Raw genomic sequence first — 20,219 nt, 5'->3', positions numbered from 1 at the left:
CATTCGATTTTGTGGCTGGATAATATTCCACTGTATGTATATACTGCATTTTGTTTATCCATTCATCTATTGATGGACCCTTGGTATTTTTCCACCTTGGATCTATTATGGATAATGCTGCTGTGGACATTCATGTAGAAATACTTGGACGAACCCGTGTTCTCAGTTCTTTGGCGTATATACCTAGGAATGGAATTACTGGGCCATAGAGTAACTCCAGGTGACATTTTTTGAGGAACGGCCAGACTGTTTCCCAAAAAGCCCAGAGCACCCTCATAAGAACCTTGACTCTTCCCACCAAGCCTGTGAAGTTCAAGTTCCTGGATGAGACCTGAACCAGCCTTGCTCCCTCCTGTGTCTTCTGCTCGCACTCCAAACTCCAAGTCCCATTCTACCTGCCATGACCTCTAGACTTTCTCTACTCCTCTCTCCCTCCCAGGTCAGGCATTCCCTTACTCCTCTGCTCCCCATTTCCTCACTCTCCTCAGGATCCCCTCCTTCCCCTCAGATCCCTTCAACTGCAGCAGGAATGAATTTTCTGAAATACAAATCCAATCTCCTACTCTATTGCTTCAGACTTTTAAGACAAGAATAAAGGATGACATTTGACAAACTAATGTCATTTCTGGGTTTTGGAGAGCATCAGAATTGACCTTCTGGAAAGATTGTTCTTCTGGGAAAATTATGTTAATGAGCCTGTTCATTACTCAAAGGCCAGGCTGAGCCTAGGCAGGAGGGAAGAAAAGGGTCATGAGCACTACAGCATAATTCTGTAAATGACTGTTCCGGGGTGGAGAGGGGCCGGCTCTAAAAATCGTTATAATGTTGATTTAACGTGGAGAGATTAGCAGTCCCCCCACCTCCATGGCCTCTAGGGGCAGGCAGGGAACGGGGGGGGGGGGGGGGGGGGGGGGGGGGGGGCATCCAGGTGGGGTTCTGGAATTGAATGGGTGGAGGGCTGGGAAGGGAACAGGAAAGGGGAATGGTGAGGAAGCTGAGGTGGGCCTGAACTTGGAGATCCACCCTCCCCTCCTGCCTCAGAGGGCTGCTGCCCCCACCCTGTGTCCCAGTTCCCAGTGCTTCTGAGATGGGTGGGACCCAGAAGGTTTTCCTCCCTCTGAAGATTGGTGTGACCTTAAGCAGGTCATTCTCCTACCAGGGCCTCAGTCTCCACATCTGGCCAGTGGGGATGATGATAATCCCTGTTCCCTGGTTGGGGTAGGGATTCAAGGCAGTCAGGGACTTTGAGGGGCTTGTCCCTTAACCAATCGAGCCATCCAGGTGCCCCTCTATTATTGTGGTACTTTTTTAAAAAAATGACTTTTCCTGACCCCTTTTTACTACTATATAGAAATTAAATTGATTTTTGTATGTTGGTTCTCAATGAGGTGTACTGCCCCCTAGTTTAGAGATCTGTAAGGGGTTTTTTGTTTTTTCTTGTTTTGCCCAAGAATTCACACATTACAATTCATATAATTTTAAAGTATTTTATTAATCTAATATTAAAATTAAAGGATTATGGTGATTTTTTGGAAAATATATTCGTGAGAGATTAAATTATGCACAAATTTCACTTCAGATAAGGAGTATGGCATTAGTTTGTTATAGAGATGGGAAATTGCAGATAGGGTTGCAGATCTCTGAGGTTTTGATTGTTTTCTTTCTGTTTTCAAGTCATATCTTTGAATTTTTATCTTGTCTTCCTGCTGTGCTCTCACGTCTTGAACAATGTTGAACAGAAGTGATGGTGGGCACATCTAATCTTGTTCCAAATATTTTTTTTTAAAGATTTTATTTATTCATTTGACAGAGAGAGACACAGTGAGAGAGTGAACACAAGCAAGGGGAGTGGGAGAGGGAGAAGCAGGCTCCATGCTGAGCAGGGAGCATGATGCGGGGCTCGATCCCAGGACTCTGGGATCATGACCTGAGCTGAAGGCAGATGCTTAAGGACTGAGCCACCCAGGCACCCCATCTTGTTCCAAATCTTAAAGGAAATGCTTTCAAATGCTTTCACCTTTTACAAAGAAAAAAACAATTTTTTTTTTTAAAGTCATGAATGGCTGGGGTACCTGGGTTGCTCATTAAGTGACGGACTCTTGATATGGGCTTGAGTCATGATCTCAGGATGGAGAGATCCAGTCCCATCACTGCTCCCTGCTGAGCACGGAGCTGACTTGAGATTCTCTCTCCCTCTCCTTCTGCCCCTCCCCAGCTCATGCTCTCTCTCTGTATCTTAAAAAAAAAAGGAAAGAAGAAAGAAAGGAAGGAAGGAAGGGAGGGCGGGAAGGAGGGAGAGGAAAGAAGGGAGTGAGTGAGTCACAAATGGGTGTTGAATTTTATCCATTTGTTTTTTCTCCTGCACCAGAGATACATTTCTCTTGATCTGAGTGCCACACTGACAGATCTTCCTTTTCTATCCATTCACCGCGATTGCTTTTCTAATGCTAAATAAACCCACCTGGAATTTCTGGGATAAACCCATCCAGATGCTGATACATTTACCTTTTTTACATGTTGTCACGCTCCGTCTGTTGGTATTTTATGTAGGATTTCGCAAGCGCGTTTGTGAGACAAGCCCGTCGTTTTCTCTGCTCATGTGGTCTTTGTCAATTAGCACTGGTGGGGTAACGGTGTTGGGAGCACCGCCCCCGTGACCCAGAATTTCACCGATCCAGGACGCCGCCGCCTGCCTCCCCGCAGAAACGGTGTGCGAGGAGCGCCCCCTCGCGGCTGTGGGGCGCAAGAGCCTGAAGAGCCGGCGGGGTGAGTGGTAGCTGGGCACGCCTGAGGACCAGATGACGCGAGGGGGTGCCAGGGCAGTGCCGGACGCTGGTCTTCACTGGGCCTGGTGACAAGAGCAGCTCAGCTTCAGAGAAGGGATGACCAGGACCCAGAGTGACACAGCAGGCCCATAACTACAGAGTTCTAACCCTTCTGAGCTATAAATTTCCTGAGTCTTAATCTCTTTACTTGTAAAGGGGCGATGGGGAATAGTCCATCTGCTTGTCAGGAAAACAGGAGGAAGTTGTCAAAGCACAGAAGTCAGACTTTCTAGTAAATAAGGAAGGTGTCCAATCCTGGCCTCAGCATTCTGGTTTTCTTGTCTGTTACAAGCCCTAGGGAGAAGGGAATCCAGCATTGAGACTCCGCCTCAGGGAGGTCTGTGTGAAGGGAGAACATTAGTTCACTTATTAGTTTTAGTTGATTATTTAATCATTGTTCACGTATTGAACAAATATTTATTAGGCACTGGTAGGCAGGATAACGACCCCCAAGATATGTCCACACCCTCAACCCTGGAGCTTACAAATAGTTTAGGTTACAAGGGAAAAGGGAATTTAGGTTGCAGGGGGAATGAATGTTGCTGACGAGTTGATTTTAAGATAGGAAGAAATCCTGGATGATCCTAGTGGATTATCCAAATGGGCCCAATGTGATCACAAGGGTCCCTAAAAGCAGGAGGAGCAATTTCAGAACTGTTGAAAGAGGCCAAGAAAGGAGAGTCACCCCAGAGCTCCAGAAAGGAATACAGTCCTGCTGACACCTTGGTTTTAAGTCAGTGAAGCTTGTGTTGGACTTCTGACCTGCAGAACTGTAAGAGAATAAATCTGCATGGGTTTAAGCAGTTGGCTTTGTGGTAATTTGTCACCGCAGTGGGAATGCAGATACAAGAGTTCTGGGGAATTCAGAGCTAGAACAAGGTAGAGTGTAAGGACCCATCCTGTTGAGAAACCCTGTGCCCCAGGACTAGTGGGTTGGGAAGCGCTTTTCCAAAGAGGTGACGTTTCACCTTGCATCTGAAGGTTCTGTCAGATGACAGAAGAGGAGTAGGGGTGGGGAAGAGGTGGGACGGGGGGGGGGGTGTGCCTCGGTGGCTCAGTGGGTTAAGCATCTTCCTTCAGCTCAGGTCATGATCCCAGGATTCTAGGATGGAGTCCCCCATTGGGCTCCTTGCTCAGCAGGGAGCCTGCTTCTCCCCTCTGCCTGCCACTCCTTCTTGTGCTCTTTCTCTCTCTGTCAAATAAATAAATAAAATACTTTTTAAAAAATGAAGCGAGAGTAGAAAAATGTTTCAGGCAAGGAAGCAGCATGGTGGAAGGCCCGGGGCCAGAGAGAATGCACCAAACCTCAAGAGGCCCCAGCAGAGTGGGGAGAAATAAAGCTGGAGGGGTCAAAGGAATGCAGATTCCTCCATAGGGGAGGAATGGGCCTTGTCCTGATGGCAGGGAAAAGCATTTGCTCTTTATCCAAGGGCAACAGGGGTAGATTTTGAGAGGGGCCAATTGATGACCAGGTCTGGCTTTTGGCTACTGTGGGGTAGAGAATGGATCCCTAGGTGGCTCTGGCCCATGTGAGAGTTGGCACCATGGAGAAGAAGATGGACAGATGAGTAGGAACTGAATGGAGAGCTATTTTGGATCAATGGAACTTGGTGGAGAACCAGATGGGCTATGAGGGAGAAGGAGAGTTCGAGATGCATCATCACCGCCCACCTTCTGGCTTGGACCAGTCAGGAGATGATAGAGCCCTTTCCTGAAATGGGAGCATGGTTGGGAAGGCAGGCCTGAGGTGTGGCTGCAGCACACTCAAGCTGAGGTGACCCCTGAGGCAGTTGGCTACCGCATCAGGAGTTGGGTAAAGGCCTGTCAGAGATCCAGGGTTGACTCCAGGTCCTTGTAGAGAGGGAAAGAGTTTTCTCAACCTCAGCACTATTGACATCTTGGGTAGAGCAGCTCTTTGTTTGGATCCCTGGAGTGTTGTCCTCATCTGTGAGGTCAGAGCTGGGTCACAGGGCCATCCCTGGGCCAATCCAGGGAGGTGAGCCCAGGCGAGGCAGGGTTCAGGTGTGCTCCTCATGGTGTCCACAAGCAGTCATCTAAGAAAGCCTGCTCACAGGGTCATGGCGAACTGCAACGAAAGCTGGGCAGTGTAGGCTTCCAGGCAGTGGTATACGCCCAGGAGGGAAGGAATAGCAGATTTTGGCAGAGAGCTGGCAACTTCCTAAATGCCTCGAGAGACGTGGATGGTGGTGGTGGTTGGAAGATATTTCCTGTGAAGGGATGAGAGCTTGTGTGCAGAGGCAAAGCAAGACACTGCATGTGGTTCTGCCCAGATCAAGTCCACCATAGGGGAGGGATGGGTCTTGTCCTGAGGGCAGGGAAGGCGTTTGGTTGGCCTCCTGACTTCCCACTGGAGCTCCTTCCTCCTAGAAGTTGTGCCCCTCTTGTCAGGCTGGGACTTTGATACACATTTCTGCCTCACCCTGAAGCCATTTCCTTGATTTTCCTGCTCTGCCAAGATGGCGGACAGCTCCTGGCCATCAGGACCACCGCCCCACTACCAGAGTCCTGATCACTGACCCCCCCAGCCTCCTACCTGATGTTCACAACACAGCCAATCACCCCTGCACTCTCTCTAGATCATTGTCCCTCAAGGCTGCTAATCAGATTCCCCACCCCCAACACAGTTCTGTACATTGACCTCCACACACTTTCCAAATACTGTCCCGATTTCCCAGTCAACATCTTTCACAGTTTCATCATCACTGACCCCCACACTGACCCCCCTGAATCCCCAGCTTGGTTCCCCAAGGCTAACCAACTCTGAGGCCCAGACCTGACAAGGAACCTGTCTGTGCCCCCGTGCCATCCTCCCCATCCCGGGAGTAAGTGCTGTTGGGGCAGGTGTGCATGGGCAAGGCCATTAGAAGAGGCCATCAGCTGGAGTCAGTGAGTGTGGAGGGGACCACAGTGATGGGATAACTGGGAATGACCACATGGCCCTGGATCACTGTCCTTGATGAGCCTCAGGGTCCCCCCTTGCACAGTGGGGATTTTGACCTTGCAGAGGTATTGCGGGGGTGGGGGAGTGGTTGTGAGAACGGGGTGGGAGGAAGTCTGTCAGACATCCCCCCCCCCCCCAAGCTCTGATCTGGTTGCTTTCCAGGGCCCAAGTGTGAACTGACTTCTAGGGGAGGGCATCCACCTGCTGACGGCCATTTGGCCCCATCACTAGCGGAGCGAATGACGGTAATGACCACCCGTGTACTGCACCCCATCGCTTCTCCGCCTTTTGGCTAAGATAAGTGTAGTATCCGTGTACCGCACCCAACAGGTGACGTTCCATCCTGGCTCCTCATACTGCCTTGCTCCACTGCCCCCATTGACTCAGTACGGGAGCTAGACCCGCAGGCTCCTGGAGGGGACAAGGGAGCTGGGTTTGGAAGGATAACAGACCTCCCTTGCCCAGTGGGCTTCATTCCGAATAGCTGCACCTTCAGATCACCTAGATGTCTGAGGACACCCCAGACAGGCAGAGTCAGAAACTGTGGAGGTGGGGCCAGGCCCCATGCCTTTCCCACTCCCACCCTGGTGATTCCATTGTGTAGCCAGGTTCGGATTCGGGGTGCACCGAGCTGGGGGGTGGGGGGATAGAAGGCATACAGAACAGAGAAGATGCGTTCTCAACGCGGAAAGCGTCTCATGTGGGGGCTGCTCACCCTCCCACCCTGCCCACCCGTACTCAGGACCTGGGTCCAGCTCACCCCCGGCTCGCGCAGCGCCTCCCACGTAAGCAGCATCTGGAGGGCGCACAGCGGTGCACAGGCCGCAGCTGCGGCGCAGGCAGGGGTGGAAGGACTGCCGGGCGCCGGGCTGGCGTGCTTCACACACGTGCCCCTGTAGGCGTCCCGATGGGGAAGAGCGGGCTGTGGCGGGCGGCCTCGCGCGGGGCTGGGCAGCCGGTAGGCCTGCCCGGGGTAGAGCCGCGGGGGCGCAAAGGACTTGCTGCAGCCGTCGCGGACCGGCACTGAGCGGGCCAGGAGCTGCAGGCGAGGAGGGGGCGGCCCGGTGGCTGCCGCGTCTGCAGGAAGCGGAGCACGTCGGCCGTGTGCGCGGAGCCGTCGTCGCATCGGCTGAGCCGGAAGCGCGCGCGCGGCCGGCGCTCGGCCAGGCAGTAGAGCAGGTGCTGGAGCGTGGGCTGAGGAAGGTGTGGGGGAAGGCCCGCTGCAGCGTGTCGCTGTGCTCGCGCGCCTGCAGTGCCACCAGCGCCGCCAGGGCCGCCAGCCGCCCCGCGCTCTCATCCTGCTGGACCCCAGGGAGCCCAGCAGGAAGGGGCGGAGCCCCTGCCCCCACGTGCGGCGGAGGAGCTCACGCAGTTCGTGGCTGGGGGGCCACGACTTGACAGCCAGCAGCAGCGCGCGGTAGCCCACGCACTTGGTCTGCGCGTCTCAGAGCAGAGGAAAGTGGCGGCAGTGGCGGCACCGCAGGAAGTCTTGGATTGCGGATGCACGCGGGGAGCTGCTCGAAGTAGAAGTCGACCATGGCGTTGACCGAGTCGTTGGCCACACCTCGGGACTCTGATGAATGCCCATGGCTGCACAGCCGCAAGGGCAGCAGGGGGAGCCTCTGGAGAACCATCCCACACCTTCTCCCTCTGGGACCCGGAGGCTTGGAGGACCCAGAGGTGCAGGGCCAACTCAAACCCACCAGAAAGAGGGACAAAGCCCTGGGATTCGTGGACCTGTGGCAGGGAAAAGACATCTGTGGGGGAAACCGAGTCAGAAGTGAGGCAGGAGTCATGTCTGACATCAGCGGAAGGGCACCCTTCCCACTTCTCTCCCAGAACCAGGCCTTCTCAACTTTGCTGCTACAAGGTCAAAGGAAACGCAGTTCAAGAGTACACAGAAGCATCTCACGTCTCCCACAGTCCGGAGTGCTCTGACTTTCAGAATCTCTTCGTCTCCCCACATCTCCCCCGCATGCCACCTAGGCGCAGCAGTCTCATGTCAAAGTTAAAATTTTCATCTTCCCATGACTTCATATCCTGCTTTTCCACCTCAGTAAATAGTACCACCATCCACCCAGTTGCTCCAACCAGAAACCCTGACTCTCCCCAGCCTCAATTTACATCCACGCTCCATATCCTGGAGTTGCTGCACCCCAATCTCTCCATGCTTATTCCCTCCTCTCCATCCCTGTTAGCCTCTCTCTGATCCGTTTCCCCTCCTTGCCACCTAGTCAAGGAAGCATGAGGTGATAGCATTGGACTCAGACCCAGGTCCGCTTCCAGTGTCCCCACTTACGGGTATCCTCTTAAACAAGTCACTTCCAATTTCTAGGGCTGCGTGTTCTCTACAAGAAAGGGCTAGTAGATTCCTACTTTGCAGGGTTATTGGGAGCATTAAATGAACATAGAAAGTCAGTCAACAAGTGGCACTGGTATCACGATCTCTTCCACTTCCTCCGGCCCCACTTTTTTTTCTTCCTGCCTGGTATTATTTTCTGTTCCCCAAACATGCCAGATCAGGCTTTCTTTGCTGTGTATCTAACTCCGTTCACCTGTCCAGCTGCCGTTCAAACCCTGTTTCCATGAACCCCGCAGGACAAACTCCAGATCACAACAGGCTTTCCTGTATTTACTCCATGCGAAATCCCTTCACACTCACTGGGTCCTGTCCTTCTTGAAACACTCCACTCTCGTTCAGAGATGCCACTCTCTCCTGCCTTTCCTCTTCCCTTTTTTAACCATATCTCTCAATTCCCTTTGCTCATTTCCTCCTCTTTCCACCCTTAATAGTGGGAGGTCCCCAGACTCTGTCCTAGTTATCTCCTTTGCTTGAAGACCTCCAAAATCCACGTGGTGGCCCACAGCCACATCAGGTGCAACCTCAACTCTCATCTTTGTCCCCAGAGTTGTCCCAGAGTGACACCATCCACTGTGGTTTTTGTTCAAGCCCCAAACTGTGATTGACTCCTACCTTGTCTTCATCCCCCCACCCAAGCCCAGTTGATTTTAACACCTTAATGTTTCCTCCACCTATCTACTTCCATTCCCACTATCAACAGTCTCTTCCAAACCAGCATCTGCGGCTCAGATGACATAGCCTCCTGCTCGGTCTCTCCACATACTTCTGTGCTCTTGGGGGATCCCTCCTCCACAGTAGCTGGAGTACCTGTGAACCGTGCAGATTTCATGCCAAAACTCATGTTCTTTTCCTTGGCTTCCTATTGTCAGCCACATGCCCTGGCCACCAGCCTTAGACTGGCAAAGCTCCTTCTGCCTTGGAGCTCCCCTGCCTGGATGGATGCCCTCTCCCTCCTTTGCCTACTTAATGCCTGCTCAGCCGCTTCATCCTTTAGGTCCACTGAAGAGGTATGGCCCTGACTAGGCTTTATTGTAACTCAAAGGAGACAAGAACACTATTTGTTTTAAAGTGTATCTTCTCTCCTATTCTCTATGCATCTTGAGGGCAGGGATGATATCTGGGTTGTTTACCCCTGGTGTCCTGGGGTTCCACCAATATAGTGGTGGAAAATGCTGGTTTCAAAAAAAAAAAAAAGAAAAGAAAAATGCTGGTTTCCCAGGTTCAAATACTGCATCTACTAGTTTCTTTTTTCCTTTCGCCTTGTGTGCAGTCTTTATTCCAAATAGTTGTTAAAATACCATTAGCTTATTCCTCAGGGCAAAAGCAAAGATCACCCCTGCAGAAACCTAGGGGCTATGTACAGAACTTTACAGAACAGAGAATAACACTTTGGCTGAAACCTGACTGCTGACCAGAGAACAGAGTTCTGAGTGGGCTCAACAGAGAAAAGGAAATTGGGAAGGGAAGGCACCTGTCTGAATGAAACCTCAGCTTCCATCAGGGCAAGTCTTGTGATGGTCACAGATGGGAGGCTCTGTTTTTGGAATGTTCAAGTTCAGCGGAGGGGGTTCTATGTGTCTGTTTGACTACACCCTGGGTGAGTTGCCATTAGGTAAATGTCACTCAAATTTCTGGCCAGCCAAACACCCACAGCAAAAAGTCCCAAAGTGAGGATAAAGTTCCTCCGGAAATCGCTCCCATCAGTGGTGAAGGGATAGATGCCCCTGGATGAGTCTCCCACGTTGCCTGGAATTTGAGGTGCTTCATTTGCACACCGGCAGCGCCCACCCCGGCCTCACTGGCAGCCAGAGCACCATCCTTGGTATCCATAAGGCCTCTCCCTGCCTGTACTAGTTTCTAATTGCATGCTCTGAGCAAGCTAATTCAAGCTGTCTAATATCTACCTCCTAAGAGTTACTGTGATGGGTAAATGATAATATATGTAAAGAATTTCACACGGTACTCAGTACAGAATAGGCAGTCAGTAAATATTACCTATTATGATTATCAGAGGTGCCAATAAATATGTGTTGAATGAATACTTTGCCAAAGTATGTGCTCAATAAATATTCTCAGATTGAGTCTTTTCCACATAGGAGGTGTTACTGGATTGAATTATGCTCAACTGCTTGCCTATTATAGTCCACGCATAATGTCTAGCACAGGACGGGTACAAAGCAGGTGAAATAATGGCAGTGCCATGGGACGCCTGAGTGGCTCAGTCAATTAAACATCTGCCTTTGACTCAAGTCACGATCCCAGGGTTCTGGGATCGAGCCCCACATTGGGCTCCCTGCTCAGAAGGGAGCCTGCTTCTCCCTCTCCTCTGCCTGCTGTTCCCCCTGCTTCTGTGCTCTCTCTCTCTCTGTCGAATGAATAAATAAAATCTTAAAAAAAATATGGCAGTGCCAGTAACTGCCCAAAAAAGTGAGAGATCCTTGCAAAAGTGTTGGTGCAATCACTGAGTCCCATTAGAAATACTCTCACTATATTCATGCTTCAGTATTTGAGGCTCTGAGACAGGAGAGACCGTGAGATGGTCTAAGTCTACTTAATTATAAAGCTCAGTGACTTGTCCTGTGCCTGGCACATTTTTTCCCCCAGTAAATGAAAGATTAAAGAATGAATGAGAATAGAGTTTGGAGTCTGAATAACTGGGCATGAGTCCCAGCTGCATTCATTAACTGTGTCAAGTCGTTAATCCGATTTGGGTTTTCTCAGCTGAGAAACTGAGAAGGTCAACACTCATCCCTCAGTGGAATCAGAAGCAAGAAAATAATTTTGTCCATACCAAAAGGCCACACAAAAGCTAGTTTTACAAAAAATGGAAAAGCATTCTCTAGTTTCTCTCTCTCTGCCCAGAATCAGTTCTAGAAAAAAAAATCATCTCAGTCTCAATGCAACAGCAATTCTTGTCTCAAGGAAACTTGGATTTACTTTGATAAACCTGATCCAGGAAGCTGAATCAGAGCCAGTTTTTGATATGAGTGAAGAAAAGGTTGGGCCAGGTCCTGTTCCTGAGGGCGGGACCCTGCTCCAGGATGCTGACACTGTGGAGCTTTGGGAGTCCTCCATGGTTTTGTTTTTGATTTTGTTTTGTGCTGGATTTCCCCCTTTTTTCAGTGCCCTCTTCTGGATCTCCTGGAGTCCTTGCACCTTGGGCTTTCATGGCCTCTACTGGCCCTGATCCTTTGTCCCTCAAGACTCAGTTCAAGTACCACCTCCTGCAGGAAACCTGGTACAATGAGCTCAGTTTAGCGTGTGTCCTTGGCTACTGAATAGCCAAGCTGGTTAAAGAGGACAGACCTGCCACTTAGGTGGCCCTTTCAAGCCTCGCATTCCTCATCTGTGGGAACATGGGCAATTCATTTATTTCAGTGGCTCAGAGAATGATAGGAGGTGATTTTGTGTGACCCATGCATGGCACGCAGTAAGTGGGTACTACAGTAACATTAGCAACTGAAACAGTAATGTTTATGGGGTAGAGGAGGATCACATAGTTCCTTTGTGACCCTGTTCCTTCACTTCTTTCTCCATCTATTGCTCCATGCATATGTTTTCTTTCCTTTGCAATGCTATTCACTCTGCCTGGGATTTTCTTACTCACGTTCCTAGGACAGGAAAAGTTTGTTGGTTATTCCCTCCTCTGGTTTCATGCCGAGATAGATGAATGGCACATGGATTCCTGGGTCATCCACCAGCCCCTTACCATCCCAAGGTATTCCTGGGGAATATATGCACAATGGATATGGCAGACAAACAAGATTTTTATTTTTGGCCCCAATTCCAAGTACGGAGCCCTAACCCAGCAGCTTTGTCCTGGTTCCTTTCCCTCTGTGTCCTCCGTCTGGTTCTTTCTTCACCCTCTAAGGGGAACGGTGCAGGGAAGGGGAGAAGGTGCACCTCCTCGGCAATGGGAAGCAGCCCAAGCCCCCGTCTTACCTTGAGTGTCTGAGAGAGAAATAGACAGGCGCCATCCGCAGGCTGGGACCTACCTTTAACCTCATGCCTTCACATGCTGAGGCCCCACCCCCAGGACTGGGCTTTGTTCAATATTCTTGAATCTGACCAATCCGTGACATCCTCCTCCTCCTTGGAGGGAAGGTGAAGTGGGGGGACAGCTACAAACTTCCTCCTACAGTGACTGCTTACCTTTTGTGATGAAACTAAATGCCATTTCTTCCAGTTTTGTTAACTCTACCCATGACTGCCTTGTCCTCTCCAGCAGCATGCCTGACGGATACACTTGAATGCTGTGTTTTCATGATCAGTTCTCCCTGCTGGACTGAGAGCAACCCCAGGGCCGGGGACCTGTTCTGTTAACACAGGATATGCTCTGGGGATGCCTGGGTGGCTCAGTCGTTAAGCATCTGCCTTCAGCTCAGGTCATGGTTCCAGGGCCCTGGGATCGAGTCCTTCATCAGGCTCTCTACTCAGTGGGGATCCTGTTTCTCCCTCTGCCTCTGCCCCTCCCTCTGCTTGTGCTCTCTTTCTCTCTGACAAATTAATATTTTTAAAAAGTTTAAAAAGCATAGGATATGCTCTAAAATCTTTGTTGAGGAAATCGTATGTGAAGGGTTCATACAGGCTATTTTCTAAACACATTAGTGACATCCAAGCATACTGTATTTGGCAAATGGTCACAGGCTTCATCCCATTATCACTGTGAGTGGTCAAGTGAGAAGTGAATCAGACTTGGTCTTGGTCCTCAAGACCTCACCATCTCTTGGGAGAGCCAGATATTGAATAATTAAAAAGGGGTGGGATGCATACAAAACACAGAGAGGGAACTTGGAGAAAGGAACTGAAGGAGCTGTGGAAGCCTTCACATTAGGATGGGATTGTATCAGTTATCTAGTGCTGTATTACAAACCATCCCCAGTCTCAACCAGTCTCAATTATTTTTCAAGATTCTGTGGGTGGCCTGGGAGCTTCTGGTGCCAGGCCTACCTGGGCTCTCTCTGGTGGCTCTAGTTAATGGGTCAGCTGGGGACAGCAAGGCCTCGTGCATTCTCTGCTCCTTCATCCTGGGCTGCCTCATGGCATGGTGGTCTCGGGGTTCCAAGATGGTGAGGGCAGCAGCTACAAGGCCTCTAAGGCCTTGCCTTCAGAACTTGCATCGTATCACTCCCACCACATTCTGTTGGTCAAAGCAAGTCAAAGGAGCAGCCCAGATACAAGGGATGAGGAGGAGCTCCAAAAATTGATGGCCATATTTAATTTACCACATGGGCTTTGAGATGGAAAGGAGTTTTGCCAGCAAGCAAGGAGAGGGCACTCCCGGACAGAGCTACAGAGGTGGGAATAAACAGGGCACGTCTGGGAAACATTCCAGGTTTAATGTAGTTGGAGTAAATATTGGGAGTTGAAGATACAAAGATAGAAGTACCCTGGAAAGGGCTTAGAATACCACGCCTGCATTTTAACTTGGATGAGAGGGAAGGGAGTGGTGGGAGGAAGGAAAGAAGGGGAGGAGGCTTGAGGATAGCTTTTGATGGGGATGGTTGAGAGATGGCTGGAGGATTAGGGAAGTCCAGACTTCCTGGAAACTGTCAGGCAGGTGAAGGCTGAAGGACGTGAGAGCACCAATGAAATCTGCGCACATGCACACGAGGTCAAGAGAACAGCCCTAGGGAGGGACCTGACTGGATTTTTCCCAGACTAAGAACTCCTGTTGCACTCAAGGCTGATACTCTGAGGCCTGGCACGGAGCAACCATCCAGGTGAGCAGAATGACTCATTTTGTTTAAGCCCCCTAAAAACACATCTATTTTCCTTAACCGAAATGTCTTTTGGGAAGTTTAGGGATGAAGTGGCGAGAGAGTTAGATGGGGTAAGTTTATTGGAGTAAAATGAACAGACTTTAGGACAGGCAACTGTGGCCTTTCTAGGAAGGTTCTGGAGTGGCCAGGGGCAGTGGGAGGGCAGGGTCCTACTGAGATATATGTAGTGGATATGTGTGGCAGGGTGACTTCAGACATGTGTACCGTTCAGAGGTGGAGTTATAACAATCTTAACTCCTTTCCGGCCCACCTCTTCACAATGGGTGGTGCTTTAATCTAGTGTAAAAGTCTCAGTCCTGTTCTTGTTCAGCCACACCCTAGTCTGAAAAACGAGTGGGATAAGGTGGAGGAACCCGTCCCCACCTCCAAGACAAACAGGTTCTGTGAGCACAAGCTGGCACCTGATGACCAGGAAGGGAGGAAAGTTGGATAGTCCCTTGATCCAGGTCAAACTGGTCAATGGATGAGAGACCTGAAAGAGAGGTTGACTCCTCAGGGTTGTCCACAAGTCTTGAGGTACTCCTGGCAGGCCCAGGCCGGACATTCTCACAGGAAGGATACTACTCAGAAAGCCCATTTTAATTAGATTCAGGCTACACCATGGTGCTAACCCTTCAGACAATCCTACATTTTACAAATCCAGAATCCGATATCTAAAGTTAAGTGACTTGGCTACAGACACCTTTTCAGTGGGGGCCCAAGATCCTAAGCCAGGTCTGTAGACCCCAACAAGGACATGAAGTTTGTAACTGTGCCCTGTCAGGACTTAATGCTGACAGGCTCCCCTTGGAGCCTGCTGCCTCAGTGCAGTGCTGGGTCAGGGCCACTCTCCGCTCCCCCCACCCCCCAACAAGCTGCATGGACCAGAGCTAGCCTTGCCAGCAGCCACAGCTTCGACAACCCAGCCTTGGGCATACAGAGACCCTGAGAACTAGAACTCGGGCTCCTATCCCTAGATTCTTTTCCAAGTGAGTGGTGATTCTCTCTGGTTGGAGGTGCCCCTGCCCTTCATAATTCCTCTACCTAATCCTTCAATGGTTTGGTTTATAGGGCTCAGTCTGAGACCCTCTTCTTTCCTTCCATGATCTTTTCCACTCTCATGGCTTTAAATATGATGTGTTTTTCTCAGAGTTCTGTCTTCAACCCAACTGCTCAGCTGAGCTCCAGATCTACAGTATTTTACTCCCTTTAAGCTCTCCACCAGGATTTTCCCTCACACAGACTTCACATTCAATGAATCCCAACCTTACTTGTGAACTCACCCCAAATCTGCTGCTTCCCCTATAACTCAGATATACTTGATCTTCTTTCTGGTATCCCTGCACCCATACTGGCTCCCTTTAGTCCATTTTCAACCCTTCCAGGTTCTTAATGTGGCTTTGAAAACCCTGCACAGGGGCACCTAGGTGGCTCAGTTGTTAAGTGTCTGCCGTTGGCTCAGGTCCTGATCCCAGGGTCCTGGGATTGAGTCCCACATCAGGCTTCCTCCTTGGTGTGAAGCCTGCTTTCCCCTCTACCACTCCCCCTGCTTATACTCTCTCTCTCTCTCTCGTGCGTGCGCTCTCTCTCAAATAAATAAAATCTTTTAAAAAAGAAAGAGAAGAAAGCCCTGCATGACTTAATTCCTGTCATCTCTCCAGACACTCACTTCTTACTCTCTCTGCTATTACCGGCCTTTCTTTTCCTAACTCCTCTCACTCTACAGTTAACATTCCTCCTCAGAGAAGTGTCCCCTTCTCTAGTTCTCTTGTGCACACTCCCAAAGCTCTCTGTTTCCCCCCCTCCATGATACTCACTCCAATGTTCCTGGTAGTTACTTGTTGGGCACTAGAGTGTAAGTGGTTAGGGCATGAAGTCTTGTTCTCCATGTGCTCCTAGCATCTAACATGGACACAGCATTCCAAAGTTTGCTGAGTGGATGGCATAGGGCCATATGGTTCCCACATAGCAAAGCTCGAGAAATGAATCCTTTCTGTTTTTATACTTTCTCCACATTTGAGAATAAGACCTATTCTGAGACAAGGCCAGCTTACCACGTGAGACAGGTCCTGCTTTCTCTATCACCCAGGTAGACCTGTATTCCAGTCCAGGGCTAAAGCAAGAAAAAAGAAAGAAACCTGGGGGGTGGTGGGAGAAAAAACCCAGTCCCAGCATGCTAGATTTAAGCCTCATCAGTTTCACAGAAATTCACTCAAATGGTGGATGCCTGTGTTTGGGGGGAGAGAGAGAAAGAGTGTATGTGTGTGTGTGGGACAGGGTGGTTTGAGAAAGGCATGAATTACTCTGAGGTAGAATTAAAGCAATCCCAACCCATACACCCTTCCTGACACACAAAGGAGAAACTATTGACCTATCTACCACATGGTCAGCAGTGATTCAAACTTCCCATTCCAGCGGGTTTGGCTAGGAAAACTAATATTTGAAAAGCCATGGTTTGGATTACTGAGTGAGAAGTGGGAAGTCCTAGCTATGTTTTACATCTTGCAGATGGCCCTTTGGCCATTGACAAAGATAAAAACTACAGACATACAATGGCTTATGCAGTATGATTTTTCTAGTTTTGATCTGTTCCCCTTTGTTGTGTGAAGCTGTAAGGTTCATGTGTTTACTCTGGAGCTCCTAAAGTTGAGAATGCTGTGTATTTATAGATTAGAAATGTTTAACTAGCTTTTGCTTTGCAAATTACCCAGGCTTGCAGTAGAAAGAAGAGCCCTCCCATGAACAGGATAGGATTGCTGCTGGCCTTGACAGACCCTTTCACCTAGAAACTGGAAAAAGGTGTCCCAAGATGCAACCCTACCAAGGCACATACCTTGCCAAGCTGAGCACAGGTTAGCTTTCAGCCTCCACTAACCCTCTCCCTCAAGTGGGTGACTTGTAAAGTGCACAGACTGTGCAACTAAACATGGCTGACCTATCTTTTTTTTTTTTTTTAAGATTTTATTTATTTGCCAGAAAGAGAGAGAATGAACACAGGCAGGCAGAGTGGCAGCAGAGGCAGAGGGAGAAGCAGGCTTCCTGCCGAGCAAGGAGCCTGATGCAGGACTCGATCCCAGGACGCTGGGATCATGACCTGAGCTGAAGGCAGCCGCCTAACCAACAGCCACCCAGGTGTCCTGGCTGACCTATCTTTATATAAATGTATTAATATAAACCAGGGTAAAACATTACCAGAAGTCTTATTTCAAAACAGTTATCATTTTTAATACTTTCACCTGGAGAAGTAACGAAATATAGCCTAGATTATAGCAGATTAGATAAAAATACATAATTCTACTATCTTCTAGAAAAATGATTGTGGCATTGGCAAATCAAATGGAAAAAGTGAATAAGCAGATCTGAGATCACCTGAAAATGGTTAGTTCCTTGCGAAAATTCAGTACAACCTATGTTTATTAAATAATTGCTAGTAGAACAGACATCTGCACCAAAATGAAACTAGGAACCTTTATATTAGCTTGAACAGTTTATCTGTTGGTCACATTAACGACTCAGAAATATTAAATGTGTGGAATGCTGGACAGTAGACAATGTCTGATCAGAACATTAAACAGAAATTGATAATACCTAGTTATTAAAACAGACTCACTAATTAATTAGTATTAAATAATTTAGCTCTAAAAAGAAAAGCCAAAAGGAAACCAGGACTAATTGTGAAAAGCACTTCGTTTAAAAAAAGGACTAAGAAAAGGACTAAGTTAAAAAAAAAAACAAAAACAAAAACCCATGACTGTGATAGCTTATTAATTCCTTGACAACTGCCACATGACACATTTTACATGGCATGAGGAAAGATGGTCAGAAGATCTCAACTTTTCGGAAGTCAACTTAAAAACTGAATGCTAACTAGCATCTTTGGATTTTACAGTATGGAATGTAATTCCCTTCACAATGAAAACAAAATCATGTAATTTTACTCAAAGGTTTAGGCACTTAGAGCAGGCCATTAATGATCCAGTAAAACTGGTATGAAGAAATAATTTTATAGTGGAAATACTTAAACACAAATCCTATTACATTCAATGAAGTGAGAGAGGTCTTAAATGTATAAAATATTTTCATTCTGATGAATATACACTGGAATCATCCTGTGGACGAGTGCAGTGGGAAGTACTACACTGTACTTGCATTACGGAGTTCATTTATTGGAGGCCCAGAGAAGAGGAGGCAAACTCTTACAACCAGGTAGTGAATATTTGAGCATCACATGCCACATATGCCATCATATGCCACATACATCTCTGCTGCATAGTCTTCTTTTTGTATGTTTAAACAACACTTTTAAAATGCAAAAATCGTTCTTACCTTGTAGGCCATACAACTGCAGACTGGATTGGTCTGTGGGCTGTAGTTGGCCAACCCCTGGTCTAGAGCCATATGATATCATAAAACATTTTTATCATTTTCTTTAAGGTGCAGATGATCTCAAAATGTGTATCTGTAGTGAACTACATTTATGTGCTTAAAGATTTCCCTAAGAAATGTGCTCTGCTGCAAACTTACTTCTCCAACTCAATGTACAAGTGATGTTCTGCAAAGACACTGCCAGAAGTTTCAAATAAAGTTTCTTTAATGACAATTTTGTGAATAAATTACCAGTGACTATAGTTCAAGTATCAGTGTTGTAGTCTTTAAAGCAACAAAGCAGGTCTTGTTAAGAAGGGCTGAAAAAGAGTTGAGCAAAGCATGACCTGTGGTTGGTGCTATAACACTGAAAGCTGCTGAGCTAAACAGAGTGGGACTATTTTAGGTCACCTGTGATAAATTTGTTTTTAGGGTCTTCTAGGAGGAAATACTCTTGTCATTTTCTACACGAGCTGCCAATCCAAAAAGGTAGTTAATTTGCTGGATTTAATAATAAATGCAGGTCTTGTGAAATAATACTGGCTACTGAAAGTGAATTAAAATGGGGGTTGGTACTGCTTATTGTAAATGGCCAAGTGTATGTCTGTTTCAGCAGAAATGCTGTAGCTACCAATACTGCTTACATTCTTTAGTGCTCGGTCTTCTCCTTAGCTGCTCTAATTGCCTATCAGGGAAAGAACTGCAGCTTGTTGAAACTTGCTCTTACACATTTTCCACTTTTCTCTCAACGATGTCACGATTTCATTATCCAATATCACAGTTTACGGTCACAAGTCAGGGTTTTACCTTCAGTTTGAATTTCAGATGAAGCAGTTATTTGTATCTGTGTTTATGTCATTTTCAAATAAAATAGAATAGTGAAACAATTACTAAGCCCAAGCTTATGTACTTTTGACTTATTTTTGATTAAAAATATTTGGACCTGTTATCTGACTTAAAGATTATTTTGACTAAAGATATTTGGGTCTGTTAATAAACATGTTCTTTTACCACATTAAGAAACTGTACTATGAAGAAACATACAACTCTGGAAATTGAAGTGGTACATTCATAAACATGCTAATTTACAAAATGCTGATATGTGACAGTTCACAATTGATGACTTCCTCATTTTCACTTAGAAATTTAGGTTACTAATGGCTAAGAATGCCAATCAACCCACGTAAGTCTAAAATACTAGAAACAATAAAGATGGGATGCAATCTCAAAGGCCTGAAAGAAATAAAAGATGTGTTTTTGTTAAGGAAATAAGAACAACAATTTTGTCCTCAAGTAGTTGCACAGAGGTTGCTTAAAGGTTGTTCCAGAATGAGGATGAGGAAAGGACGAAATCCCACATGGGCACAAAGTTGTAAAGGGTCTGCAGAAAAGCGCAGGGGACAGAGGGCGGAGGGGAGAGAAAGAAGGGGGAATACCTTATTCATGTGGGCAAACTGACTAAGACTGAAAGTGTTTATTTACAATCTTTTTTTTTTTTTTTTAAAGAAATGAGGTTAATAGTATATGGATACAAAACTAGAGGTAAAATCCCCTGTTAAAAGGACACAGTTTCTTGAATTATTGGAAATTTGTAATGTCATAGCTATCCATGTCCTGGTAGAATGTGATCAATGATGACTCCAGTTATCTTAAAATGTTAAATATCACAGAGACAACTAAATTTCCTTGTCAACTACATTATAAAGAACTCTCATCAAATCTTTAACCATGGCCATTTAAAGCCTTTTGTCGCTCATATGTATTATCTTACTCTGATGTTTTCCTGAAAATTCTTGTAATCAGCTGCAAGTTTAATCTTCAACAAAAAAGGATTGTCTCAGGGATCCACAGTAAGATTAGAGCATGTACTCTGGGGTACAGGTTTCTGATATCATTGTTTAGGTAATTTTAAGATCATACCCTGGACTAATGATTTCTAGAAC

General features: G+C 47.5%; 1 protein-coding gene across 1 annotated transcript; it reads right to left on the bottom strand.

Moving 5' to 3' along the window:
• Positions 1-6,079: 6,079 nt before the first annotated feature.
• B3GNT6 (UDP-GlcNAc:betaGal beta-1,3-N-acetylglucosaminyltransferase 6) lies at positions 6,080-7,325 on the bottom strand. The gene is given in 8 exon segments (XM_045071366.1): positions 6,080-6,418; positions 6,548-6,693; positions 6,696-6,739; positions 6,741-6,831; positions 6,834-6,980; positions 6,983-7,102; positions 7,105-7,291; positions 7,293-7,325. Coding segments are annotated over 8 exon segments (1,107 nt in total).
• Positions 7,326-20,219: the final 12,894 nt, after the last annotated feature.

Source organism: Mustela putorius, unplaced genomic scaffold (assembly GCF_011764305.1).
Source record: "Mustela putorius furo isolate JIRA1106 unplaced genomic scaffold, ASM1176430v1.1 tig00003987_pilon_pilon_pilon, whole genome shotgun sequence".
Taxonomy (NCBI): domain Eukaryota; kingdom Metazoa; phylum Chordata; class Mammalia; order Carnivora; family Mustelidae; genus Mustela; species Mustela putorius.
This window is presented reverse-complemented; position numbering and strand designations above follow the sequence as displayed.